The sequence below is a fragment of the Penicillium daleae genome, assembly GCF_028827525.1.
Source record: "Penicillium daleae strain IBT 16125 chromosome Unknown utg000001l_segment0_segment0, whole genome shotgun sequence".
Classification (NCBI taxonomy): domain Eukaryota; kingdom Fungi; phylum Ascomycota; class Eurotiomycetes; order Eurotiales; family Aspergillaceae; genus Penicillium; species Penicillium daleae.
Window position 1 is genome coordinate 808,257 of NW_026623149.1, and position 22,452 is coordinate 830,708.

The window sequence follows — 22,452 nt, forward strand, 5'->3', positions numbered from 1 at the left end:
GGTGGCCCACTTTGAGAATCTCATATATGGTCTTGCATTGTGTCCTGGATGCCTGGGATGTTACGTGAACGTGCTGTAGTCAAAACCCCCTCCTTCGCACTTCGTTTGATACTTTAGTCAAAACTCGGCGGTCCCAAGAATCTGGTCTCGTGCTGCTCCTGTTTCTCTAGATAAAATATTGACCAACTGAGAGTCCAGTAAAACGCTACTATAGACCGAAAAGATTATTCATCAATTGTTCATTACCTGACAGGTTTGTCTGGTCACCAAAGGGTATGGCGGAAATATAGTTATGTCCTAGCACACATGGCGATCTGCATTTTGATATAGGTACCGGATTGCACGATGAACGAGTTCTTCCATCTGCGGCTCGTGGATGATACCTAACTTTCTCAACGATGACAGGGAACTAAAAATCCTATAAAAACTGAATCCAATCGATTTCAAAATGAGATATAATTCAAATGTATTCTTTCACCGCCATATAATCCAATGTCTCTTCCCCCAACTCTTGAAGTGTTAAAAAGCTAAACCACAATTACCAGCCTCAGCCAGTCCAGGGTTTCATAACCATTTGTACATCTCGCTTTCCGGGCTTTGGCTTGTTCTTCAACAAGGCCATATTACCCTCCTTGGTGAAATAAGCATTCTTGTTGAGCAGTTGCACACCTACATGGAGGAGTTAGTAAAATGAAGCAAGGTATCATGTGGTGCAATTTCGAGGGTAAACATGGGCAAGTACTTACCCATCGCAAAGTACGAGATAGATTCCGCGTTATTGCACCCTACTGGCCCAGCTGACATACAGCCTGCCCATCTGTATTCCCAATCCTCGGTATGTCCCTTATCGTCGGCAAGAGCATGTGAGAACTTAAAAGCCAGAAGTTAGCCAAGAACTGGAATTTCACTACGGAGCTCTGGAAAAGGAACGGGGCTGTTCTTACCTCGTGCAACAGAGAAACGTCGAGTCGACTACCAAATACATCGGCGTTTGGCTCCCCGTCCGAGGGCGGACGCTTCGGGTTATAGTCATTAAGATTCTTGTGGTTGGTCACAGCATCAATGGTCGCATAGGCTGAATGGCCAAGAACTGTGAGATACCAAGGGCAGAGCTGGATGGAGTTCTTGACTAGCTGTCCATTCTTCAATTGTGCTGACCGATAAGCAACAGTGTCGCCGGTTTTGCATCCATCATACTCTTTCGACTTTGGCACAAGGAGATTGGTGGTCTTGTCAAGAAGATATGTAGTCTCTTTTCCGTCTTCGCCCTCGGCTTGGGTTTCTTCATACCGAGACAGGTCGCAGTAAAGGATCTTGATATGTAAGCTGTAATTCTTCGAAGTTCTTCGTCCTCAGTTATCACTCACTGGGTCATGGTTATCATTTAGATCCACATTTTTCAAAGTCTCGAAGTCTTGCACGTTCTTATAGATATCTGTCAACAGCAAGACTGTTAATAAAATTCAGAGATGCAATGTCTAGTAACTTTACCTTTAACAAGATCAAGACGGTAACCGGCGAAGAACCACCCCTTCAACTCATTAACATTTGGGTCATTTCCATCCAATGCAGTTTGTGCATCCTTTGCCAATGTCATCGACTTTCCGACAGCGTCTATGAGAGTGGCTCTGATTGCTGCTTCCAATGTGAGTATATGCAAAAGTATTAGAAAGGACAGCGCACTGACGATTGCATGATTCGTCGATTGAATAAGCATCTACCCAGGCGACCTGTAGCAAGACAAAGGATAAAAGAAGCATGACTTTGGACCATGCCATTGTAGCCATAGCAGCCATCACGAAGTAGTGAAATTGCTGTTTTTTGAAGTAATCGAGGGCTTCAGACCAGCTTTTAAATGTGTTAAAAGAGCTCGGAATTTGATAAGTGTCCCCTGGTGGCATGAAAGTTGGATTGAGTGAGCGCGAGTCAGCCTTGCATAGCCCCAGTTATGTTCAATGCAAATCCTGAAATGTGGTTTCCTCTAGATACTCAGTATGTATTGGCAAGTATTGAGCTAGCTACTGTCGACATCTGACGGGGGTCATTTGCAGTATGCGGTATTTTTAACAACCTGACTTCAGGGGCCGTCTCCACCTGATAGTAGTTGTTCGGGGAAGCCGATACTCGGATTCATCCAAAATCACAGTTTTAACGGGTGGTGATCACATGTCTGCGAGTAGGAATGATCCATCAAGCTCAGTTATCCTTTCTGAGATGTAACCAAGGGGCCACAATGCTCAGCTCTGACAGTCACCTCTTCTTGGGCCTCAAAATAACGTTTCTAGGGTTTATTGAGCTATTCATGACGATATGGAATCTTTTAGTGCTGATCTTTGGAGGCCACTTCTATCTGAATGATCACATTGAACTTCTTACCTTCCAAAACTGTTGCGCCAAGATCTTACTATACTCTAGGGGCCAAAACAAGTGATACCGCCGTCATTCGACCGAATCATGAAAGAAGTATGAATCTTTCAAATCCGACATCAAGTATACTTTAATGGGGCTGAATTATTGACAGATAAAAAGCGTTTCTATGTGTTGTTCAAGTATTAATAAGGCTTAGGGTCCAAATCTTTACGAGCTCAGACCACCTAATGCTGATATGCAGGGTCCAAACCTATTTAGATATTTCAAAATATGAGCCACCTATCGTTAGACGTCAGCGTCCAAAACCGCTAAATCTGGGGCCATCGTCAGGAGCTGCAGGGTCCAAATCTAGTCAGGCGTGCCACCAAGTTTGATCCCACCTCTCTGCACGGCTGTGCATATGCACCGGGCCGGACTTGGCATTGATTCCAGTAAGCCAAGATTGCCCTGCATGGTCGGGAAGTATTTTGCATGCAGTTTCACTGGGGATTTCATGGAAAGAATCCAAAAACATCTACCAGCCAACTCTCAGCTTCCGAGGGCCAAATAGGTTTTCGCTCTGACGTTCGGCCTTTTTCTAACGGAATGGGGCTGGGAAAAAATGCCTTGTCGGGTCTGACTTCAGTTGGATGAACCTGAGGGATCATACTATCATGGATCGACCAGTTATTTAAAATAAACGTGAGAGGTATTTATATCTTGGAGTGGTGCCCTCCAGCAACCCAACTCACTCTATTCATTCGCCTCTTTCTTATTCAAAACTAATTATCATCTTTTGTGCTTCGAGAGAGATGATTCAGTTTCTACAGTCTGTCCTAGTCCTGGGGCTGGCAACCCAGCTTTCATGGGCCAGTCCTCAAGGCTTTGCAGACTCCGAAGCCCTAGTCAAGGAGCGCGGGCTTGCACCTGGTGATCAATATGTGTTTGCATTCTGTCCAAAGTATGTTATTTCTTGATGATACTTCAAATCATTTTCAAGCATGTATGAATGAGGCCCCATATCTGACCATGCCTGGGCAGACAACTTCAGAAGTGCAAGGAATGCGGCGGTGATACTAAGGAGAAAGGATTCTGCGACAACGAAAGAGCCCAGGGATCGGCCTTCGAGTACTATCGTTGCAAGCAACTCCACAAAACAGGCTGCGGTCTAATCTGCGAATGCATATCAGAAGAGACAGGCAATCCTGGGTAAGCTTGCTATCTTTTTTCTACTAATTTTAAGTCTTTCAAGTCTAATGCTTTGTCCTCTGAAGAACGGGTCTCCCACCTATCATTCCATTCCCACTTCCCCCGCCTGGATTTGCTGTTCCTCCAGCAGGAGTTCCAAACCCTAAGACTCCGTGCAATGAAGACTACACCAAGTCTAGTTGCAAAGACTGTAAAGCTTTGGAGGGCTGGTGTACTGTGGGTGACAACGCTGGGTGCCCTTGTAAAGAGGAATGCCCTGCAGATGATAAGGAGCCTAAGTGCTCCGACGACGGGTGCAAGGGAGAGGATAAGGGAACCTGTACCATTGTTCGTTATCCATTTACATTTCCTGATTTGCTGGTCAGATTTCTCACATATAACAGGGCCATTACAAGGATTGCAAGTGCAAGGCCGAATGCCCCGACCCAAAGAAGGAGGCACTCATCTGCAGTAACAAAAGCTGTGCAGGGAAGGACGGCAAATGTACAACCGTACGACTCTCCCTCTTCTTTGCTCAAACTCGTGAACTTGACATTAACTTGTTCCAGGGTACCAATAATGGTTGCGCCTGTCACGATCTTGCAAATCTCATTTTCACCCTCGGATCCAAGTCGCAGACGGAAAAAAGCGAAAAGATCATGGTTGAACTGGCCCAGTATCTTAAGGATCACGAGGGAGAGGGCGACAAACCAAATGAACCGAAGGAGATCAAATGCTCCAGCACTGACTATAGCAAAGCAGTCAACGTGGACATTTCGTTCATGCAACAGATTGCGGATAAGTTCTGCGGTGGGGATATGAGCAAAAAGCTCAGTCAAGACTTGACAAATAAGGATGTCTCAAGCTCTGCTTATGACAATTATAAGTTCCACCTCGAGTTCGATCCAGGGAAGAGCTGCAAGACCGACTGCAAAGCAACTTTCAAATCCATGATTGCCAAATGTATGTCTCTGACACTGACTCACCCTATGATCCATTCTAACACCTTGAATAGGCGAGGGTTATGACAGCCATTCTATTCAACTAGAAGGCAGTGCCACGTTCGACTGTGACGCCAGCTATAGCTACAAGATCACTGTTCCCGACCAGCCAAAGCCAAAGCCTGACCCTGGATTTGAGCAGCATGGCTTGCAAGCAAGACAATGCCATACTGCGGATCAGTTCGGAGGCCATGGAGATGTTCGTGGATCAGATATTAGCATGGCCGCCACAGGCTGTGCTGGTATCTCCGACGACAAAGCCATGCTGAAGGAAGGATCTGCACCTGTTCAGTTGCAATCAACATATGGAGGCACCAAGCTGCAGTTTACCATGTCTTGGATTGACAACTGCGAAGGACCTGAGCAAGATGCCCGTTTCCCCTTCGGAGAACCGCACAACCTTGGCAACACGTGCTGGCAGCTCCTGTTAGATGATTGGCAGCAGTGTGAGTGATTTTGTTCTTCCACTTATAGAGATAGATACTGACCTATGACATAGGCAACAATGGCGGTGCTGGTGGATCCATTGATTACAGCTGCGTGAGATATGACTTTAGGCCAACATTTGACTAGGATGATAGTCTTCGTTGATTTGAATTGGCATTTATAACACTCGAGTTTGAAATTTCTGTTGTTTTAACTATTTGAATAAAGATTCAAAAAATTTTCCACTTTTACTAAATACGGATAGCCATCCTCATAGCTAGAATATTATTAGAAAACAAGATTCCAGAATTTCAGTTAGAAATTATAGATGTTAAAACCTTCAGTAATGAACATGCGACCTGGCCGAGTGGCCCAGGCATCATATTTGCGCAGACGAGAATTCAAATATCACCAATAAAGGTGACGCAGTTTATTTTTGCAAGCCGGTATTGTTCGAACAGAAATTTGTACAAAACAGTATATCAAACATACCCATAGACCAACCCCATATATCGCCGGATTTCCGTACATACTGGCCCAACTCCACATGACTAGCCCATCCAACACCATCTAGGATTCTGGAGGAAGTATACTGGGGAGGTTGCTAGACGGATCATCCTCACACCACCCGGAATACTCCCCGAAGGCCTCTTTGAACATTCTTGAAAATTCAACGGCTTGGTCGGCCTCGTACAACCCACAGAACTCATCAAGCATCCCTTTAAGCTCACTTTTTTGATCATCGCTAAGTTCTGAAACTCCTGCAATGGAAGAATCTCGGTGTTCGTCCAACTCGGACGTCCAATTCAAAAGTTTCAGCGCTTGCATCCTTTTGCGCATATCCTTTATGACCTCGTCCGCCTTGATGACCTCATCTGCAGAACCAAGCTGCGGGTATTCTTTCGCGATATCTGTGAAAGAGGCAAAGATGCGGCTGGTGAGAGCAAGATCGAGATCTTTGATTGCTTCATCGAATTGAGCAAGGAGAGGTAAAGACACTTTCATCCAAGTGTGCGCGTTTCGAATTTCCTGCCAAACTGTGGAGAAGTTTGATTCCCCTCCAAAAAATTCAGCAATAATCTTCAACATACGGTCGTTGAGTATGAGGCATTTGTCCCAGTCACGAGCCTCGGTTGCGCTGGTTATTTGTTGGCGTAGCTCGAAAATCTCGTTGAATTTCTTCACCGTTCCTTGAAGACCAATACTGTGTGATTTTAGAAACCCTTGACCCAATTTTTCGTGTGTTTCCTTATCCATTTCTACCGGTGTGATGCCTTCTGCTCGTAGCTGGAGAACCTGTTCATGTAACCTTGCCGCATCCTCTGACTCACTTCCCATCTCAGTAAGGGCTTTTAGAAACCAATCCCAGGCCATGTCATCTGTATTTTGAATGCCAGTTTGCGGTCTATTCGTCGGAGTGAAAATATTGGAATCCGGTAGCCGTGTAGTCATGAACTCCATGAATCTCTGCATCCCTTGCAACTGACGAGAGAAGGTAGGCGAGCGGCTGTAGATATCCAGCACGGCGTCGACATGAGCCCTCATCTGCTCAATGTCGAGGTTGATCAACCAGCTGTGATGAAGAACAGATGCTGCTCCCCTACGTCGCTCCAGTCACCAATGTCTGCCGATGTCTCCATCCTCTCCAAACGCGACAACATATTCATCTCGCCAAACCTATCTTCAGCGTTTGTGTCTAGCATATTTTGAATGAAACGGGGCGTCTGTCGGGAGAGGCCTTGGCGCTCATAGAAACAGTCAATGCGTGTGGATAATTCGTTCAGTACTTGCAGCATCTCACGGTCTGGTCCCATGATCAAATTATTGCTGTGACCTGGTTCTGCATTCTGTTCCATACCGGACATGAGATCTTCCATGTACGCTTTAATGGCGTTCATTTTCTCATACATGACCTTAGCAATTTCTAGAGTCGACAACTCATCCATACTGCTTTGCGTTGTGCCCATATCATTAACGGCTCGTAATAAGCCATCGAGAAAACCATCGACGTTAATCGCTTCAATATCACTTTTGCTGGTGCCTGTCTCATTCGCCTCATCGTCCGCTGCCAGGGCCATCAATTCCAGAGCCTGCTGCCAGGAGCTCCGTGCTTTCTGCAGCGCACCCAATTCCAGATTCAAAAATGTGTCCATAAAGTAAAGCCAACCCGAGCCAAAAAGCATTCCACGGCTCGAAGGCAAGCCATATTTGCTCTCTGTTGCCTTGAATACTTCGAGTCCGCGATCAACCAGTCTCATTGTCACTTCCGGTGACGACATGCCCTGACGCGCGTATGCAGAAACGAGGAACATGTGGGCAGAGCTGGCAAAAAATTGGTATTCAATTGGAACTTCAAGCGAGCCGAGAGAATCGTAGAAGGCATCGAGAAGAATCTCAAAGGTCTGAGCAAATAGCCGAAATTCAACAACCGAGGCCGCATCCGACACGATCCCCGCAATCCGTATAAAGGTTTTGAGCGGCCAGGATACCAGTGGAAGATCACTTTTCTCGTTAATGCATATATCGAGACAATTGAGCATGTTTGGAAAATTCGCCATTCCCAACTCATAAAGGTGATCAGACGGTCCTCCCCGATCGACGCGAGCGTGCCAACGAACTTGCACAGTTCCCACCACGGATGTCACGAAAAGTTCAAGCCACTCAGGCCCCAGAGCGAGATCAGAGATGTTTCCAAAGGGTTCTGTCTTTGCCCCTTCCGTCAGGCCGGGTAAAGAATGTCCGCGTCCATATGTATGTGGCAGTCGCGAGTAGATAGACAGCATCGGATGGATTGACGAAGGTCCAGCTCTGCCAAGTGTATCGTCATCTTGATCCATATACCCAAGATCTTGGAGAGACTCAAAGATCCTGAGTAATGTTGAAATTGACTCATCATCAAGTGGCAAGCTGCTGCCATGGGCCCGGAGATGGAAGAAAGGGAACAATGTCACTATCACAGTTGCAGAACCTCCTTCATGCCAGAAAGAACCCAAGAGTGAGGTGAGTGGCTGGCAATAATCTGGTACATCATCTAGCAGATCAGAAATCTCCCGTAAGTGTGGCCCGCTTTGGATGTCTATGGCTCCATGCCGGCGCGGCAAAGAGCGAAGATTGTCATACAAAATATGCAGAGGGACATGGACGCCCTCAAGCAACTTCAAGGCTCCAGGCAGCCCTTGGAATAAATTGATAATCAACTCCAGGCCGTCCATATCTTGACTGATCATTTCCTTGCCCGCAACATCACTTTTTCCGCGCATTCCCTGGATCATTTCAATCGCATCCGCCATCTCGAGGCCCGGAAGCTCGAATACTCCGTTCGAAACGCTGTATCCAAGCTTTTCCTGAGCCCAGGAAAATGATCGGCAGCCAACGAGGACAAGGTATGTTGGCTGATCTCGAGGACAGGTATGCACAAAGTCAAACAGGGTCTTGGCAAGCTTATTGAATATGGCTTTGAGAGACTTGCTCATAGCACCTTTCAAAGTGTCCGAGTGGGACACATTCAGATTATCAAAAATGATGAAGGTCGGTACCTTTCTCAAAATATCGAGAAAACCCCCCACGAGACCAGCCTTATCTGTTAACCATACATCCAGTATATGTGCGCTCACAACGGACTTTGAACCTGTTCGTATTAGATTCTCGGAGAGCTTTCTTATGAGGATGCGGATAAGATCTGTCAGACTTTCCATCTTCTCCGCGGCCATGTCTAGATAGAGAATCGCCTCAACACGAGATGTCTCTTGCCACAGAGAGGACACATATTGAACAAAGCTCGATTTCCCTGAACCTCGGGGGCCGTACAAATATAAAAGACGCTCTTGTATCAGCGATCGCTCAAATCGTAGAACATCGAAGTCCCGACCAATCAATGGAGGGCTACTCCGAGGCTCCACAGGACGGTCTGTTTGAAGGACAGAAACAGCGACAGAGCCATATACGACAGGAACAAACCAGTCCATGAGCGGTTTTTGTAGTCCGAAGCGTGCACTGCGCTCTGGTGAGCATCTCAACAATGTTCGTGCTCTGCGGGCCGAGGCTGAAAATGAACAACCGGTGACAAGAAGACTGGTATAGAATTCGCGGAGGAACATTGAAGCAGCAGAGCTGGATATCTTGAATGACATCGCCACCACATTTCGGATATCTCCTTTGCAAAATACTTTTGCGATATTTGCATCATCTCCCATCCCAGCCCTAGCAGACTCGCAAGCATTAAGCACAACGAAAGGTACTTGGTACCGCTGCAGAATCGCCGCTATTTTTTGTACCCTTTCGGGTTTTGTTCTCCCCTCGCTAGGATGAGAGAAGTAGAGGAACGCGTATTTTTTCTTTTCCAGCGCTCCCGACCGAGCGCCAATCTTGCCGTGGAGGTCGAAATGCACGACGTGGAAGTATCCCGGGCCATGTTGACGTTCTGAAGCCGCCAGATGATCTTCGAATGCTTTGAGGGTGCCAGGCCTGACAATTTCGATATTCATGTGGACTCTCCTGTGGTTCCGCTCAAGGTCACGCTTGATGTTGAGGAGAATATCTGTCGCGAGAAATGGGCTGATATCGTGGTAGAGAGCGGCATTTCTATTTGTGTCTCGAGCCACCACAAGCAGAATATTGATTGTAGATTCTTGCTGTTTAAATGCGACCTCTCGTATCGGCTGCCTTGGATTCTCAGTACCTTTTAGGGATCTGACAACCGTAACAGTCTGGAAGTCGGCGTTAAAAAGCTGGGGATCTTCCAAAAGTTCCCAGAAAAGCTGATGAATTGTATGAGAATTTGCTTCAGAATCGACCACCTCAATCGCCAATTCCCAGCCTTCTTCCGTATTCGTGTCCAGATTTACCCGCGTTTCAACAAGGCTTCTGAGCTGCAACTGTTCCAGAATGCTGGCAGCGTATACAGATAACAGCCGTAGCGCTTCTCGAGATTCAAGTTCTTCATACGGGTTCTGCTGAATAAATCGCTCTAAGTACCAACGGCTTTTGACGTGCTCCTCCGAAGTCAAAGGATCTGACACCTCGACATTTCGAGCAATCACTGCATGGCAATGGAAATATCGACAAGCCAGCCAATTTTGCCTTCTGCATCGCATGGCAAGACTTTATCGCAAGTTTTAATTGTGACTTGTATTTGATTGCTCGAGATCATCGTGTGTGATCATCAACGGTCGGGGATACGTTGGTGAAGATTCAGAATTGTCGCGAGTTCGAGTTGCCATATGGAATTTCATTAATGAGCACGAATAAGCACTAATTTATAGTGGAAACTTTGGTTAGGCACCACGTTTCTTGTTACCAACCGATAAGCGCCGTGGCGTTTGTGCTGATTCAAAACTTTCGGTGTTCGTGTTGATTGCCGCATCCTTCCATTATTCAGCTCTCCTCCTCTTCCGTCCCAACAAGTCTGCAACCTTTTACCACAGAAAATCAGCAGCTTTGTCAACAGCATGAGGAACCGATATTTTCTCCTTGATGAAACGATTTCAGCCAAGGAGATCAATCGGATGCTGTGCCGGGTGGTGGTGGATAAACTGCTTCCACTCCATCACTTTGCTCCCTCAGAGCCACTGTTCACTGAAGAACCAAGCCACCACACAAACGATATCATTCCTAATATTCTCCCCGAGCCTTATATCTCCACGTCCAGGCAGGACTTCGTCACAAATGTGCAACGCTCCGATATTGCGTCAACCTTAACTACCTACCTTGGGTTAAATCTCTCTCATGTGGATCAGCGAAGTGTCTCTCTACAGAGCGAGTCGGTCAAACGATATACGCTAGCAAATCCAGCGCAGTATTTTGACCGCTTGATTTCTGATGAGCTTTATGCTCGGGATGTCGCCAACCTCTTGCAGAAGGCCAGAGGAAAGGGTTTCCTCGTCGTTGGGTTTCTCACAGTCACTGGGGCCGTGTGGAAGCGCACGAAGGCTCAGAAGCACTCTACTGGGGCCAGAGTTAGCATCCCTATTGGCGATATCACAGGTATACCTGGAATAGGAACTCAAGCTGGATTGGACGTTGGATTGAGTATTGGAAATGAACATGGAACTCGCGCCCAGTGCACAATGCATGTAGCGGGAGAGGAGATTTTCGCGATTGCTTACTGCGAGGTCAAGTTGAAACGGGAGTTCAGTAGGAATGCTCCGCATTTGATAAAGAAGACGCTAGCTTTTGGGCAGGCTAAGCGAACCAAAGGTCATCATCTAACTTTCGGAGACGATGAAAGTGAAGTAGAGCCAAACTCTGACGAGGAAGATGTCATAGGGAAGGGGTGTGTTCTTCTTGTTGATGAGGACGACGAGGATCCAACCACTACTCAAATGTACGAGGCGGGAGAGTTTCAGCTAAATTAGAGCATCCTACTTACCCAAAAGTATCTTTGAGGCCTGAGCAATTAAATGAATGATCGATGCACGGCTATCACTCTGAGTTGAATGACACCACATGTGATGTTGATGCTCAGTGGTGAGTTTTGGGCCGTCCTCTCTTCCCATATTTAGAGTAAAAGGTCAGATTGTTCTTATCGGAGCCCGGATGGTCTAGTGGTATGATTCTCGCTTTGGGTGCGAGAGGTCCCGCGTTCGAATCGCGGTTCGGGCCTTCCTTTTTTGGAGTAATTGTTTTTACTCCTTCTTTTCGGTCTATTAAGGCATCAACCTGCTAGCCGCTTATTTTACGTAATCTTAGGAGCACCCATTCAGAGAAGGGTTCTTACTCGTATCACTATAGGGGTGAGAGTCTGGTCTCCAGTCTCCAGAATTCTCTCTTATCTCACTCACACTCACCCTAGTAGCACTTTCGTTGCCATTTTAACGAAAAGGGTGTAGAAAGAATTGGCTGAGCAGAGTATGTAGCTTACGTACGGCTGAGAGGACGGGAAGTCATGTTCTTACTACACCCTATGGTGATATGAGCCGGAGCATTCTGTAAAAAAAGATTCGCAGAAAATAACACGACGTCCACTCCATTTTCTATTTTTGTAGCTTTTATGCACTTTCTCCCGTTCAGGCTTCTTCTAGTCAACTCCCATAAGAAAAATCTAAACTGTCTTTCAAAGCCAGACATTCTGGAAGTTTAATCGCAGAAAACGGGAAGATAAAACTATGTGAAATTCTTGAGTCTATGGTGGCAGGGAAACCTCGGATTAGGACAGGTTCAAAAAAGGATGCGGATAAAGAAGCTTCCGATCGAGATAGTGCGTTCCAACGTCCACTACGTCTTATGAAAACAAACGGGTCCACAGCTTTCCAGTAATTACATCAGCATATACCTCTCTCGGGCCGCAAAATTCGATACTCAAGAAATACTCAAGAAGTGCTTGTAAAGCGATCTCAAATCGACCGAAAGAAGCATGCATTGCTTTGTCTTAGATTACTTTTCTGTCTCCTCCATCAAACGATATCGTTTTCCAAAATCGATCATCTATGACAATAGGGTTCCGGGGAAAGCGTCTGCGGACTCGGCAGGTTGTTAATTGTGGTCATGCACGCTTTAATTTCTATGAGTAATTGAATGAACTGTCATACGATGTGCAGGCAAAACTTATACGCAAGCCGTACAGCAAAAGATACGTTTATATTCCTGTATCGATGTACTACTCCCAAGGAATCATAACATCATTCATTGTGGGCCCTTCCCAATGATCCCCTCCAAGAAGTCAAAGCCTTGCCGCTGCAACCACCAAGTTTCCGACCCGACCTTCATCATCGCCGCAAAAGTGTGCTCCTCGTTGGGAACCTCCGTCATTCCACATTGTACCCCAGCATCCTGTAGCCTCTTCAAAAGCTCGCGACTCAGCTCAATTGGCACCATAGTATCTGCCTGTCCATGGACAATATATGTTGGCGGGAAGCTAGCTGAGACATTCTGCACAGGATCAACTTTCTTGAAGTCTGGGTCACTGCCCTTTGACTCCGGGTAGATTGCGGAAAGCACAGTTCCCGAGGCGATTTGCGTGAATGCGAAAGCGTCGCGAGGCTTTGAAAAATCGGGGCCCTTGGAGACTCCAGATTCAGTCTGCCCTTCGAGGGATACCGAGCTGTCGGTTGGGATAGGATTCTGGTCGTAGACCTTGTTGAGGAAGGATTCGGACAGATTGGGAGGCAATTTACCTGCGACATGGGGCAAGGGCTTGGTCCAGAGGGGATCTGTGAAGTGCACGGCACCGTAAAGAGATAAAATGGCCTTTGCAGGCTTGGGGACGTTGAAACCCTGAGTCCAGATTAGGTATGGATCAAGATAGAGTCGACAACATGGCCTTCTTGAATGAAACAGATTTTCATTTAACTCACCAATCCCAGTGCGAGAGTTCCGCCCGAAGATGTTCCGAAAGCAGCAACGTTCTCCAAATCTGCGCGGTAAGCCCCTTGATCCTTGAGAACAGTGTCCAAGTGCCCATCATACACCCATGATAGCAGATCGCGGATATCCTGCATAGGACCCTCTAGCAGGTTTATACCAGGACATAGTCGGTGGTTAGGAACGAGCACTATCCAGCCGCGCTCGAGACAGTCGTTGACCTGCGGCAGGGAGACCATGCGAGAGTGGCCAAGCATGAAAGCCCCGCCATGAATGTCAATAACTGGAGTTGTATCAGTATCGTTGGACGCAACTACTTGATAGTACAGTGCACATAAAGATATATTTTCCTGCAGGGATAAAGGGAGACTCACCAACAGGATACTTTTGCGGAGAAGCCGAGGTGTTAGGCGGGAGATACAGCTCCGTTGTGATTTTGCTGGCGTCAACCTCCTTGTAGAGGACTGTGAGAGGGTTCTCGAGAGACATTGTGGGAGATGTTTCGAGTCTATGTGGGCTCTGGGTAGCGATGTTCTGCAGGCATAAATCTATCGCTTAAGGCTATGGAGGGGCACGCGTTATATAAACCTTGATCATCGGCAAATCCCCGGGCTGGGGAACTCGGCTTTTCCGGGAGGTCGGATGTGCGTGGCACTTCGGAGCGAAACTGGGCCGATCACCGGCTTCTCATTGTTAGTAGTGTTATAGTAACCTTAACAAAACAGGTAGTGCGTAACTTCACCTGAATTTATTCTATCATTGCAGGGGGTGACGTGTCCCACAATACAGTCAAGTAAAATCTACTATTAATTTAGAAATATAGTTTGTTTTTATCTTGATAATAGCACATACGACCATAGGGTGTGGAGAACAGGGCTTCCCGTCCGCTCAGCCGTACTTAAGCCACACGCCGGCCAGTTAGTAGTATGGTGGGTGACCACATGCGAATCCTGGCTGTTGTATGTTTTTGTTCACCTGTTTTTGTTGATTCGTCGGGACGGATGCCCTTGCCCCTTTACTCTTCAGCCCCTTTAGGCCCGTCCACCTGAATACCCTGAAGGCTCTCTATTCTTCATCTGATCGCCCTAAAGGCCCCTAAAGCGCTAACGTAGCTCCTCCGCTAAACTTTCCCTCTTACCTACCCTCCTATCTCTCTCCCTTATCTTTAGGGAGCTAAAGTCTTCTCCTAGTCGGAGCTAACCCTAGAAAATAGATTTACGGTAGCTATTATAACCGTCTAGTCTAGTCTTAGATATCTCTTCTTTAAGGATATAGTAAAGATTCTAACTAATGAGGTGTATATACGAACAGTTTAACGCGATATAGATAAGGAAAATTTATTTAAACTTATCCGTAACCTAATATATAGTCTACTACTCTACTTCCCTAATCAAAGTGATTTAAATTAGTAATTGTTGGCTATGCGTCTGAGATCCCAGGTCCGCGTCAACCAGGGGAATCATAGACCAATCAGCAAAAAGACAAGGAAGCAAGTCCCACTAGGCCAAACCGTCCACCAAGACTTCTGAATACTCAGAAGTCTTTAGCACGCGGTTTATATACTAATGATCCGCGGGCCTCGCGGATCTCAACGGCCTCTAGGTCGTACTACTTTCCATCGTACTATAACTAAATAGCTATTTCTTATACTATAAATTCCTAGATACTGTTATGGAATTATCTTAAGAGATATAGGGCAAGATGCCTAAACCGTCATGCAGCATATCAAGCCAGATTCATAAGGCCTATACAAGATGGCTGAATCTCTATAAGCTTTATGCTATACCATCATCACTGCGGTCAATGACACGATCTACATCATCACTACAGTCAATGACATCGTACAATCAAGCAATCACCGATCAAACAGCTACTGTATGAGATCACTATGCATCTAGATCTGTCTGCATGAGATCATCATGCATCATCTAGAACGATCACATGCAAGAGACAAGCTGATTATAAATATGCCCTGCTTTCTCTACCAAGATAATAATTACGGATAACACAGACAAGCAAGATTCAATACAATCAACCAAGCTTCAGTCCTACTTTACTTTTCTCTCATCTTATGATTCTAAGCCGAATTGAACTTATCCTTCCTATTCAATCAAGAGGAAGAAAGATTAATCGATCTTATTTAATCATCTTTAATTTATCTTCCTCTTTACCAACCTACGCAGCATCGCTTGCTCACATATCTACTAGTCAGGGTAGATGGCCTGCGAATCAGGTAGGAGAAAAGCACCAGGTGAAATGGTAACAGAAGCTGTTTCTTGAGACCCTCTAATAACCACCTCTTACGATTACCCTTATATACATGGGGGGAAGGCCTAGAAGTTTGTATAAAAGAGAAGGGTGTACAGAGAGAGGGGGTGTTCAGGCCTCTGACCTTCATAAAAGAAGGGTGACGCAGTTAGCACCACCGCAAAATACTTGCGGCACCACCTGGTGCCTGAATTTCTGCCAAGGTGCCTGAATTTTGCCAAGCCAGTTAAAGTATTTACCATCGATTTAACCACATAATCTTTCATACGCACACACACCCTTTTCTCCTCGGCCGGCCCTTCTATTTAATTTAAATCTCCTCTAAGGATAAAGGGAAATCGATTATTATCTACCCCGCTAGCTTATCGCCGCTAATAGAGGCGTTACTATTATCGTCCGAATCTAGGCTATCCTAAGCCTCGCGAACTACCTCCGAAAAACTATCGAAAAAGGCTCGCTTCCCTAAAGTCTAAGTAATATAATCCTCGTTACTAGGTAGTAGGCAAAGGAGTTACTTTAAAAAACGCTCCGCCTCCTACTTAGTAGTATCGAAAAACTAGGAGTAGGAACGGGGAGAAGCTTAGTTCGACGAGCTATAAGAAACGCGTTATAATTAGCCTAGATTTACTATCGAAACTGTCAACATTTCGTGTACGTATAGTGGGGTAGAAGGTTGGCACGGTCACATGATATATCCAATAGGCCAAAAATGCTCCATGGGCTACATCTTTAGCTTTCTTAGATATATATCGATCAACCGTGCTATTCACCTGCTGGTGTTCACTCATAATAGCTCTTACAAGAGGTGTTAACACTATCAGAAGAAGTATATCCCCTTATATGATGACATAGGGTGCTACCTGCCGACAGAAACCGTAGTTAGAGTATATCAAAACCTACGCTTTAGGTAGTCTTTAATCGTTTGAAAACCGAAAAATTTGGCGTAACCTGACTGCGATCTGATAATGCGGAAAGTTTCGCGTATGTACTATCACTATCCGGAATATGCAGAAACATAGATGAAGTCTCTTCGTGGGCAGACCAAGGGAAGAAGATTGATGGATTGCGGGAAAAATGGTATTATGTCTGGGAACTTGCGTCTTCAAGTTGATTTTACCGTACAAGTTTTTGGCAGGCCACCTACATCCGGAAAAATCCCAGTCTCTAGTCATGTCCAGGATGCTTCCCTCCCTCTTCCTTCGTTTGTTTCAAGGCATGGTTCCTAAGAATGAAAAGGAAAATAAATGAGCGCGAAGGACAAGGGGGCAGATTGAGCTGCCGTATGGCGGTTTAACAAAGTACTCGAGTTACCTACAATACTGGAGCCCAGCTATCCCCCACATATTACTTTCAAACGTTTAAAAATAGGTAGGACTCAATCTAGGCCATTCTCTCGTTACTATATCGAAAAGGTCCTCATTTTCTCACGTTAAGTACCCTCTCTTAAATCGTCTGTATTTCGATAACATCGCAAATGAACATAGGGGCCTTGGCTGAAAGTGTGCCAGAACATGTGTGATCCACAGGCACCCTGCAAAGTGCGAGGCCGAAGGAGGTTCACATAGCTCATTGTATATCCAAGGTTACGAGGGCTGGATTTAGAACAACAGTGGTAATTCAATGTAATTGTCAGATGCATAGAAGTAAAATTGTAATTGTTGTCTGCTTGAGACTTCTATATAAAACGTAAGCCGCCGCCAACCATACACCAATCCTTGGTTCCATATCGGAAGCCTCGACAGATCCCATTCCTTGCTGTGAAAGGTTGCCTTCTCTTCCCCAAGTCTGGCCAACCCCAGTGCAAATGCAGATTCTCCGACTAGATTAGAGCTCCGACAGCCACACACGGCAGTCCCAGACCAATCAAATCTCCGCTCTACGTGATCGATTAGTACCTGATGCAAGATACAGAAGGAATTTACTCACCGCACTGGAGGGCGAATTCTGGCAGCAGGCAATGTTCTGCTGGCAGTGCTTCTTAATCAAGTCTTGCACGCCAAGAGCGAAGATGAGTGGAACTACAAGATATTAGTATATTCTCGAGATAAGTAAGGTTGTACAGACCTTGTGCATCAAGCTGTGAGCACTGGTCGAAGAGACCAAGACCGCTAGCTCCCGAACCAGTACCGACAAGATGGCTAAGAGTACCGGCAAGAATGCCGTCGTTGACATCAGTAGTGTCTCCAGCGTAGGTCGCATGATTACAGCAGGAGAGCTGTGCTTGGTCGCCACATTTAGCCTGGGCCTGCTTGACAGTCATGTTCTCGGGAACAGGGAATCGAATCTGGGTATTTCCCTTGTTACCGACGCCATTGGCGTTACCAACACCACCTGCAGAGGGGCCAACAGGTGGCAACGCAGCCACAGTAGCAGCGAGGCTGAGAATGGCGGTGAGAGCGAACTGCATTTCGATGGGTTCAAATTCAGGCGAGAGATTCAATGAAACGAGACAGAAGTAGGCTGAGCTTTTGAGGAATGAAACGCATTCGAGGAAGTGCTCGTGCAGTACAAAAGATGCCGATGGTGATAATTGGTTACTCTTTTATACTCTCTCATGGCATAGTCAGTGGGTCGTAATTAGTTAGCTAATTTATCCCACATCCTTTATTTGTTTTGTGTTAAGACTGAAGAATTTTGCCCAATCTCCGTCCGGAATGTTGGATATGCAAGGAAACCACAGGAGGCGAATCATTTGAAACCCTCCACCTCTTGGAGCAGCGCAAGCTCAAGAATGCTCCCATAGGACCCCAATTATACAGTAGACTTAAAGGTTAAATTGTATAATTCCTTGTTCGTGAGAGAGCTTCCTCAGCAATCTCGCCAGACCTCCCAATATTTTCCAATCAGCAAGGGTTGCTGATCGAAGTTTTTCCCTGTCTGGCTCAGTAGGAAGCAAATTGTTACTACCTTGGCGAGAGGGATATATTTGAGGATCATCATAATTTATGGACAATGTCTGGATATCGGACCTGTTGTTCGCTGCTGCGCAGGCCATCCTCCGAATATCGAACATACCTTCTATCCTAATAATTGGCGAGTGAGTCTTCAGAGCATTGTCTCTGAATGAGTCAAGAAGATATCTCTCTTCAGTCAATCACGCTCGACTGATGGGTCTCATCTAAGACTTTCAAGCACCACAGTCACCAAGGCATGTGACCAGGGTAGGATCAGATTACTAGGACGGAGTAATGTGCAATGTCTTTCTTTTGAGGATGTCTTCTTTATCGCAGGGCTCTTACAAGAGCCACTGACGTTTGACATGTTCAAATGTTTAACCCTTGGAAGGGATTTCGCGAGATTAACGTGCAACCAATCCTAGCCAACGATAAGCAGGGCGTCCCTGCCCTCTCGTTCTGGCGTCCTGGTCCTAAACCACGAACAAGGATTGAGAAACGCAGACTCGATCCATTGTACTTTCTCCAAGTTGACTACCTTGTTATCTGAGTCTGACTCTTAGAAGTAATGCCCTTGTAATTGTGGCTCGAACAGGGGTTCATTTAGCCTTACTTCAGAGTTGCGGGGGCAGTTTCGCCTCACTGTAAGTCTTGATCCGCTAAAAAGTTCTCGCGTTTCTACAAAATATGTTCATAGTGTTGCCCTTGTTCTCGTAAGGCGTACGCGGTGGGATCGTGATTTCATCTGTTACTAAGCCGATGATGTGCAACGTGGAGTTTAACGTAATTCCCGGCCGTCCTAGACACCCCAAAACATCATACTAAATGCAATTTCTTTGGTCACAGTATATCAACAACAAGAAGTTAGTTTTTTTCGATTTTTAATAGTATAGCATTTCTTAGCATTAGAAATAGCATGGCATAACTAAGGTATACGGAAAATTAATATTTACTTGCGTTACCAAAAATACGCTCCAGTCTAGCGACGCCGATATATATCTCCATAGTGTGAAGCCTTAAAAATTCTTATTAGCCTAGTAAATGTATTTGGAGAGACATATTAAGTACTACGATAACTTTATGCCTAGTACTAAGCCTTGAGTGTTGAAAAACCAAGTTGCAAAATATCGCATTTACTATAGTGTTTTGGGTGTCCAGGACGGCCGGGTGTCCAGATCAGATCGGCCGGGAATTACGTTAATTCATTTCTTCAATAGAGATCGAGCTTCCCGTCCAACGAAAAGTAGTTGAAGAGATGTGCGCCGGGTGGTTTTTTTTTTGAACCAAGGGAAGAGATTCCCACACCAGAACAAGGTGTGGTATAAAGCTGAAAGATATCACTCATTGTCCTTGGTGGTGAAGATGGCTTGTAGTTGCGATAGATACACGACCGTCGCACTACACACTAAGCCTAATTGGGAGCCCCACCAAAAAGTAACCTTCGACATTTTCATAAATCCTGCCAAGCCCTTATGTATGCACATTCCCATACATAAGCGCTTTTCGCGGTTGTCCTCAGTGTCTGCCGCTACTTTATCACGTGACCCACCTTAGTAGACCTCTGTTTTCAAAACAATCTACATACCAACTACCCCTACATACCAAACCCCTTCTTCCACCACTACTTTCTACTCACCCCCCCCCCCCCCGGGGTCTACTACAATCTACTAACTTTCTCTTCCTTCTAGGCCCTATCCAAATCGTTCCAAATCGCTCAAATCCGCGGAGTTTTCGAAACAGCCTCTCTTTCCTATTCTAGAAATGACCCTTCTTCCACCGCAGAACAACTGGCTTATCCCGGTCGAAACTAGCAAGGAAGCTAGGGCGATCCTCAACGAATTCGCTGCCCGGCAGGGCTACGCTATCACTGTCAAGAGCTCAAATAGCCGCGCAGTACAGTTACACTGCGATCGCAGCGGGTAGGCCCGTAGATCTTCGAAGCAAGCCAATAGGCCCTCTCGCGATAGGCCCTCTCGGGCGTGTGGCTGCCGATTCTCTGCTTATATGAAGAAGGTCCCCGGGGGTGGTTCTTTACCGTTAAGGACCCCTCTCATAGTGGCCATATTGCCTCAGAACCAGCTGCACACCTAATACACCGCCGCCACTAATTAGCCAATCTCAAAGAGCGTGTGCTTCACAAGCCTGGTGCGGACGTGGAGGACCCATATAAAGCCCAGATCCGCCTTAACGCAAGAGATCTCCGGAATCTTCGCTACCGCGCCCAAAAGCAACTTCTTAAGGGCCGCTAACTACTTCTACTCTTCTTTTAGGTCTACAAGATTGGGATATTTTTTGGAAGAAGGAGGATAGGGGTTCTCAACGGGTACAACATGTCTTCTGCGCATCTCATTCTGGCCTTAACCTTCTGACTAGATTTCCCTCTTTGCTTTGGATTGATGCTACATATAAGACGAATTGCTATAAAATGCCTATGGTTAATATCGTTAGTAGGTCAGCAAATGGCAAAACCTTCTATATTGCATGCACTTTCGTCTCTTATGAGAGAGAATCTGCCTACTAATAGGTCCTAGAGACCCTACGAGATCTCCTGTATACGCGTTCGATTCCTCTTCCTGTCACTATCTTTTCTGACGATGCAAAGAGCTTACTAGCCGCTCTTGCTACTATCCTTCCTACTATAATCTCTCTGTTATGTGTGTGGCATATACAGATGAACATTGAGACTCGATTGCGACCGATGATTGCACAGTATCTCCTTCTTAAGAAGGATGGGGATATCCGAGATGAAATAAACTCGTGCTGGAGTTCCGCAAAGAAGCTCTTCAATAAAGTCATCTTTGCACTAATAATCGCAGAGATGGAGGCTTCATGGCAAAGCTTTAAAGAGGAATACGCCTATGAGGCTTATGCAGAAGCGATTCAATATATCACTGACTAGTGGATGGTTGATGGTGTAAAGCAACGCTTCCTTCGCTGTTACACTAACCAGACCCTCCACTTCGGCGAAACTGCCTCATGAAGGGTAGAGGGCGCACATGCATATCTTAAGCGATTTATTAGATGGTCAACATGCGATTTATTGACTGTCATGATGGCGATTCGAACCGCGGTGGCTACTCGGCATATTTCTATTAATCAATCGATTGTGGAAGATCGCCAGATGGTGCTAGAGCGCCTAGCAACTGCACTATTTCGGTCAGTCCTAGGCTGGATAGCCCCGAAAGCCCTTTTGATAGTAGCTAGGCTACTAGAGGAACACCAACAGGGTAAGGTGGCAGATTGCACTCATTACCATCGGCAGTCACTCGGATTACTATGTATCTATGAGATCTTGGTGGCTAAAGAAGCCTATCAAGCTCTCACGAGGGATCAATTTCACGTACAGTGGTGGTTGCGCACTTCACTTGAAGACGATTACCAGCTTCTTAACAGAGACAACGTGCTTGAAATCGATGACCCAGCCACTGCGACCACGTCTGGGCGCCCCAGGGGGCGAGCCAACCATCCTCGCAAGAACCCCAAAGCAGCCACAGAGGAAACCACCAAGAACGCTACCAGCAAGAAGGCCCCTAGCAAGAAGGCTACTGCCAAAACCAGTACCAAAACCACCCAATTATCCCGGTCAACTCGGCAATATCCCTCGAGATTTGAAACTGTGGCGAAGCGTACAGCTCGTATAGGGCGTGAGGGACGCGGAGGGTGAAGAGAGCGAGGGTGATTTAGCCTATGTACAGTAGATTAGCTTCCGAATTAGGAAACAGTATCTCTTTCAAAAACTCTGCAGATTTAAGTGGTTTAGATAACTGTAAGGCCTTCGGCATGAGAGGGTAGTAGAAAGTGGTGGTGGTAGAAGGGGTTTGGTATGTTGGGGTAGTTGGTATGTAGATTGTTTTGAAAACAAAGGTCTACTGAGGCGGGTCACGTGATAAAGTAGCGGCAGACACTGAGGACAACCGCGAAAAGCGCTTATGTATGGGAATGTGCATACATAAGGGCTTGGCAGGATTTATGAAAATGTCGAAGTTACTTTTTGGTGGGGCTCCCAATTAGGCTTAGTGTGTAGTGCG

The 22,452-nt window shown here is 46.1% G+C and overlaps 8 protein-coding genes across 8 annotated transcripts; 3 read left to right on the forward strand and 5 right to left on the reverse strand.

Moving 5' to 3' along the window:
* Positions 1–547: 547 nt before the first annotated feature.
* N7458_000255 (uncharacterized protein) lies at positions 548–1,796 on the reverse strand (the record flags this gene model as incomplete). Its single annotated transcript, XM_056903649.1, has 6 exons — positions 548–669; positions 747–870; positions 945–1,313; positions 1,368–1,450; positions 1,492–1,614; positions 1,688–1,796. 6 exons carry the CDS (start codon positions 1,794–1,796, stop codon positions 548–550), a joined length of 930 nt encoding a protein of 309 aa, XP_056771416.1.
* Positions 1,797–4,196: 2,400 nt separating this feature from the next.
* N7458_000256 (uncharacterized protein) lies at positions 4,197–4,992 on the forward strand (the record flags this gene model as incomplete). The annotated part of the gene is made up of 2 exons (XM_056903650.1): positions 4,197–4,500; positions 4,553–4,992. The coding sequence occupies 2 exons, from the start codon at positions 4,197–4,199 to the stop codon at positions 4,990–4,992; spliced, it is 744 nt and encodes a 247-aa protein (XP_056771417.1).
* Positions 4,993–5,534: 542 nt separating this feature from the next.
* On the reverse strand, positions 5,535–6,509 carry N7458_000257 (uncharacterized protein; the record flags this gene model as incomplete). Its single annotated transcript, XM_056903651.1, has 1 exon — positions 5,535–6,509. One exon carries the CDS (start codon positions 6,507–6,509, stop codon positions 5,535–5,537), a length of 975 nt encoding a protein of 324 aa, XP_056771418.1.
* A 20-nt stretch (positions 6,510–6,529) lies between these two features.
* On the reverse strand, positions 6,530–10,057 carry N7458_000258 (uncharacterized protein; the record flags this gene model as incomplete). The annotated part of the gene is made up of 1 exon (XM_056903652.1): positions 6,530–10,057. One exon carries the CDS (start codon positions 10,055–10,057, stop codon positions 6,530–6,532), a length of 3,528 nt encoding a protein of 1,175 aa, XP_056771419.1.
* A 354-nt stretch (positions 10,058–10,411) lies between these two features.
* Positions 10,412–11,317, forward strand: N7458_000259 (uncharacterized protein; the record flags this gene model as incomplete). Its single annotated transcript, XM_056903653.1, has 1 exon — positions 10,412–11,317. The coding sequence occupies one exon, from the start codon at positions 10,412–10,414 to the stop codon at positions 11,315–11,317; it is 906 nt and encodes a 301-aa protein (XP_056771420.1).
* A 1,267-nt stretch (positions 11,318–12,584) lies between these two features.
* On the reverse strand, positions 12,585–13,751 carry N7458_000260 (uncharacterized protein; the record flags this gene model as incomplete). The annotated part of the gene is made up of 3 exons (XM_056903654.1): positions 12,585–13,175; positions 13,256–13,545; positions 13,637–13,751. The coding sequence occupies 3 exons, from the start codon at positions 13,749–13,751 to the stop codon at positions 12,585–12,587; spliced, it is 996 nt and encodes a 331-aa protein (XP_056771421.1).
* A 3,598-nt stretch (positions 13,752–17,349) lies between these two features.
* On the reverse strand, positions 17,350–17,937 carry N7458_000261 (hydrophobin family protein; the record flags this gene model as incomplete). The annotated part of the gene is made up of 3 exons (XM_056903655.1): positions 17,350–17,406; positions 17,457–17,548; positions 17,595–17,937. 3 exons carry the CDS (start codon positions 17,935–17,937, stop codon positions 17,350–17,352), a joined length of 492 nt encoding a protein of 163 aa, XP_056771422.1.
* A 3,539-nt stretch (positions 17,938–21,476) lies between these two features.
* N7458_000262 (uncharacterized protein) lies at positions 21,477–22,088 on the forward strand (the record flags this gene model as incomplete). The annotated part of the gene is made up of 2 exons (XM_056903656.1): positions 21,477–21,580; positions 21,818–22,088. 2 exons carry the CDS (start codon positions 21,477–21,479, stop codon positions 22,086–22,088), a joined length of 375 nt encoding a protein of 124 aa, XP_056771423.1.
* Positions 22,089–22,452: the final 364 nt, after the last annotated feature.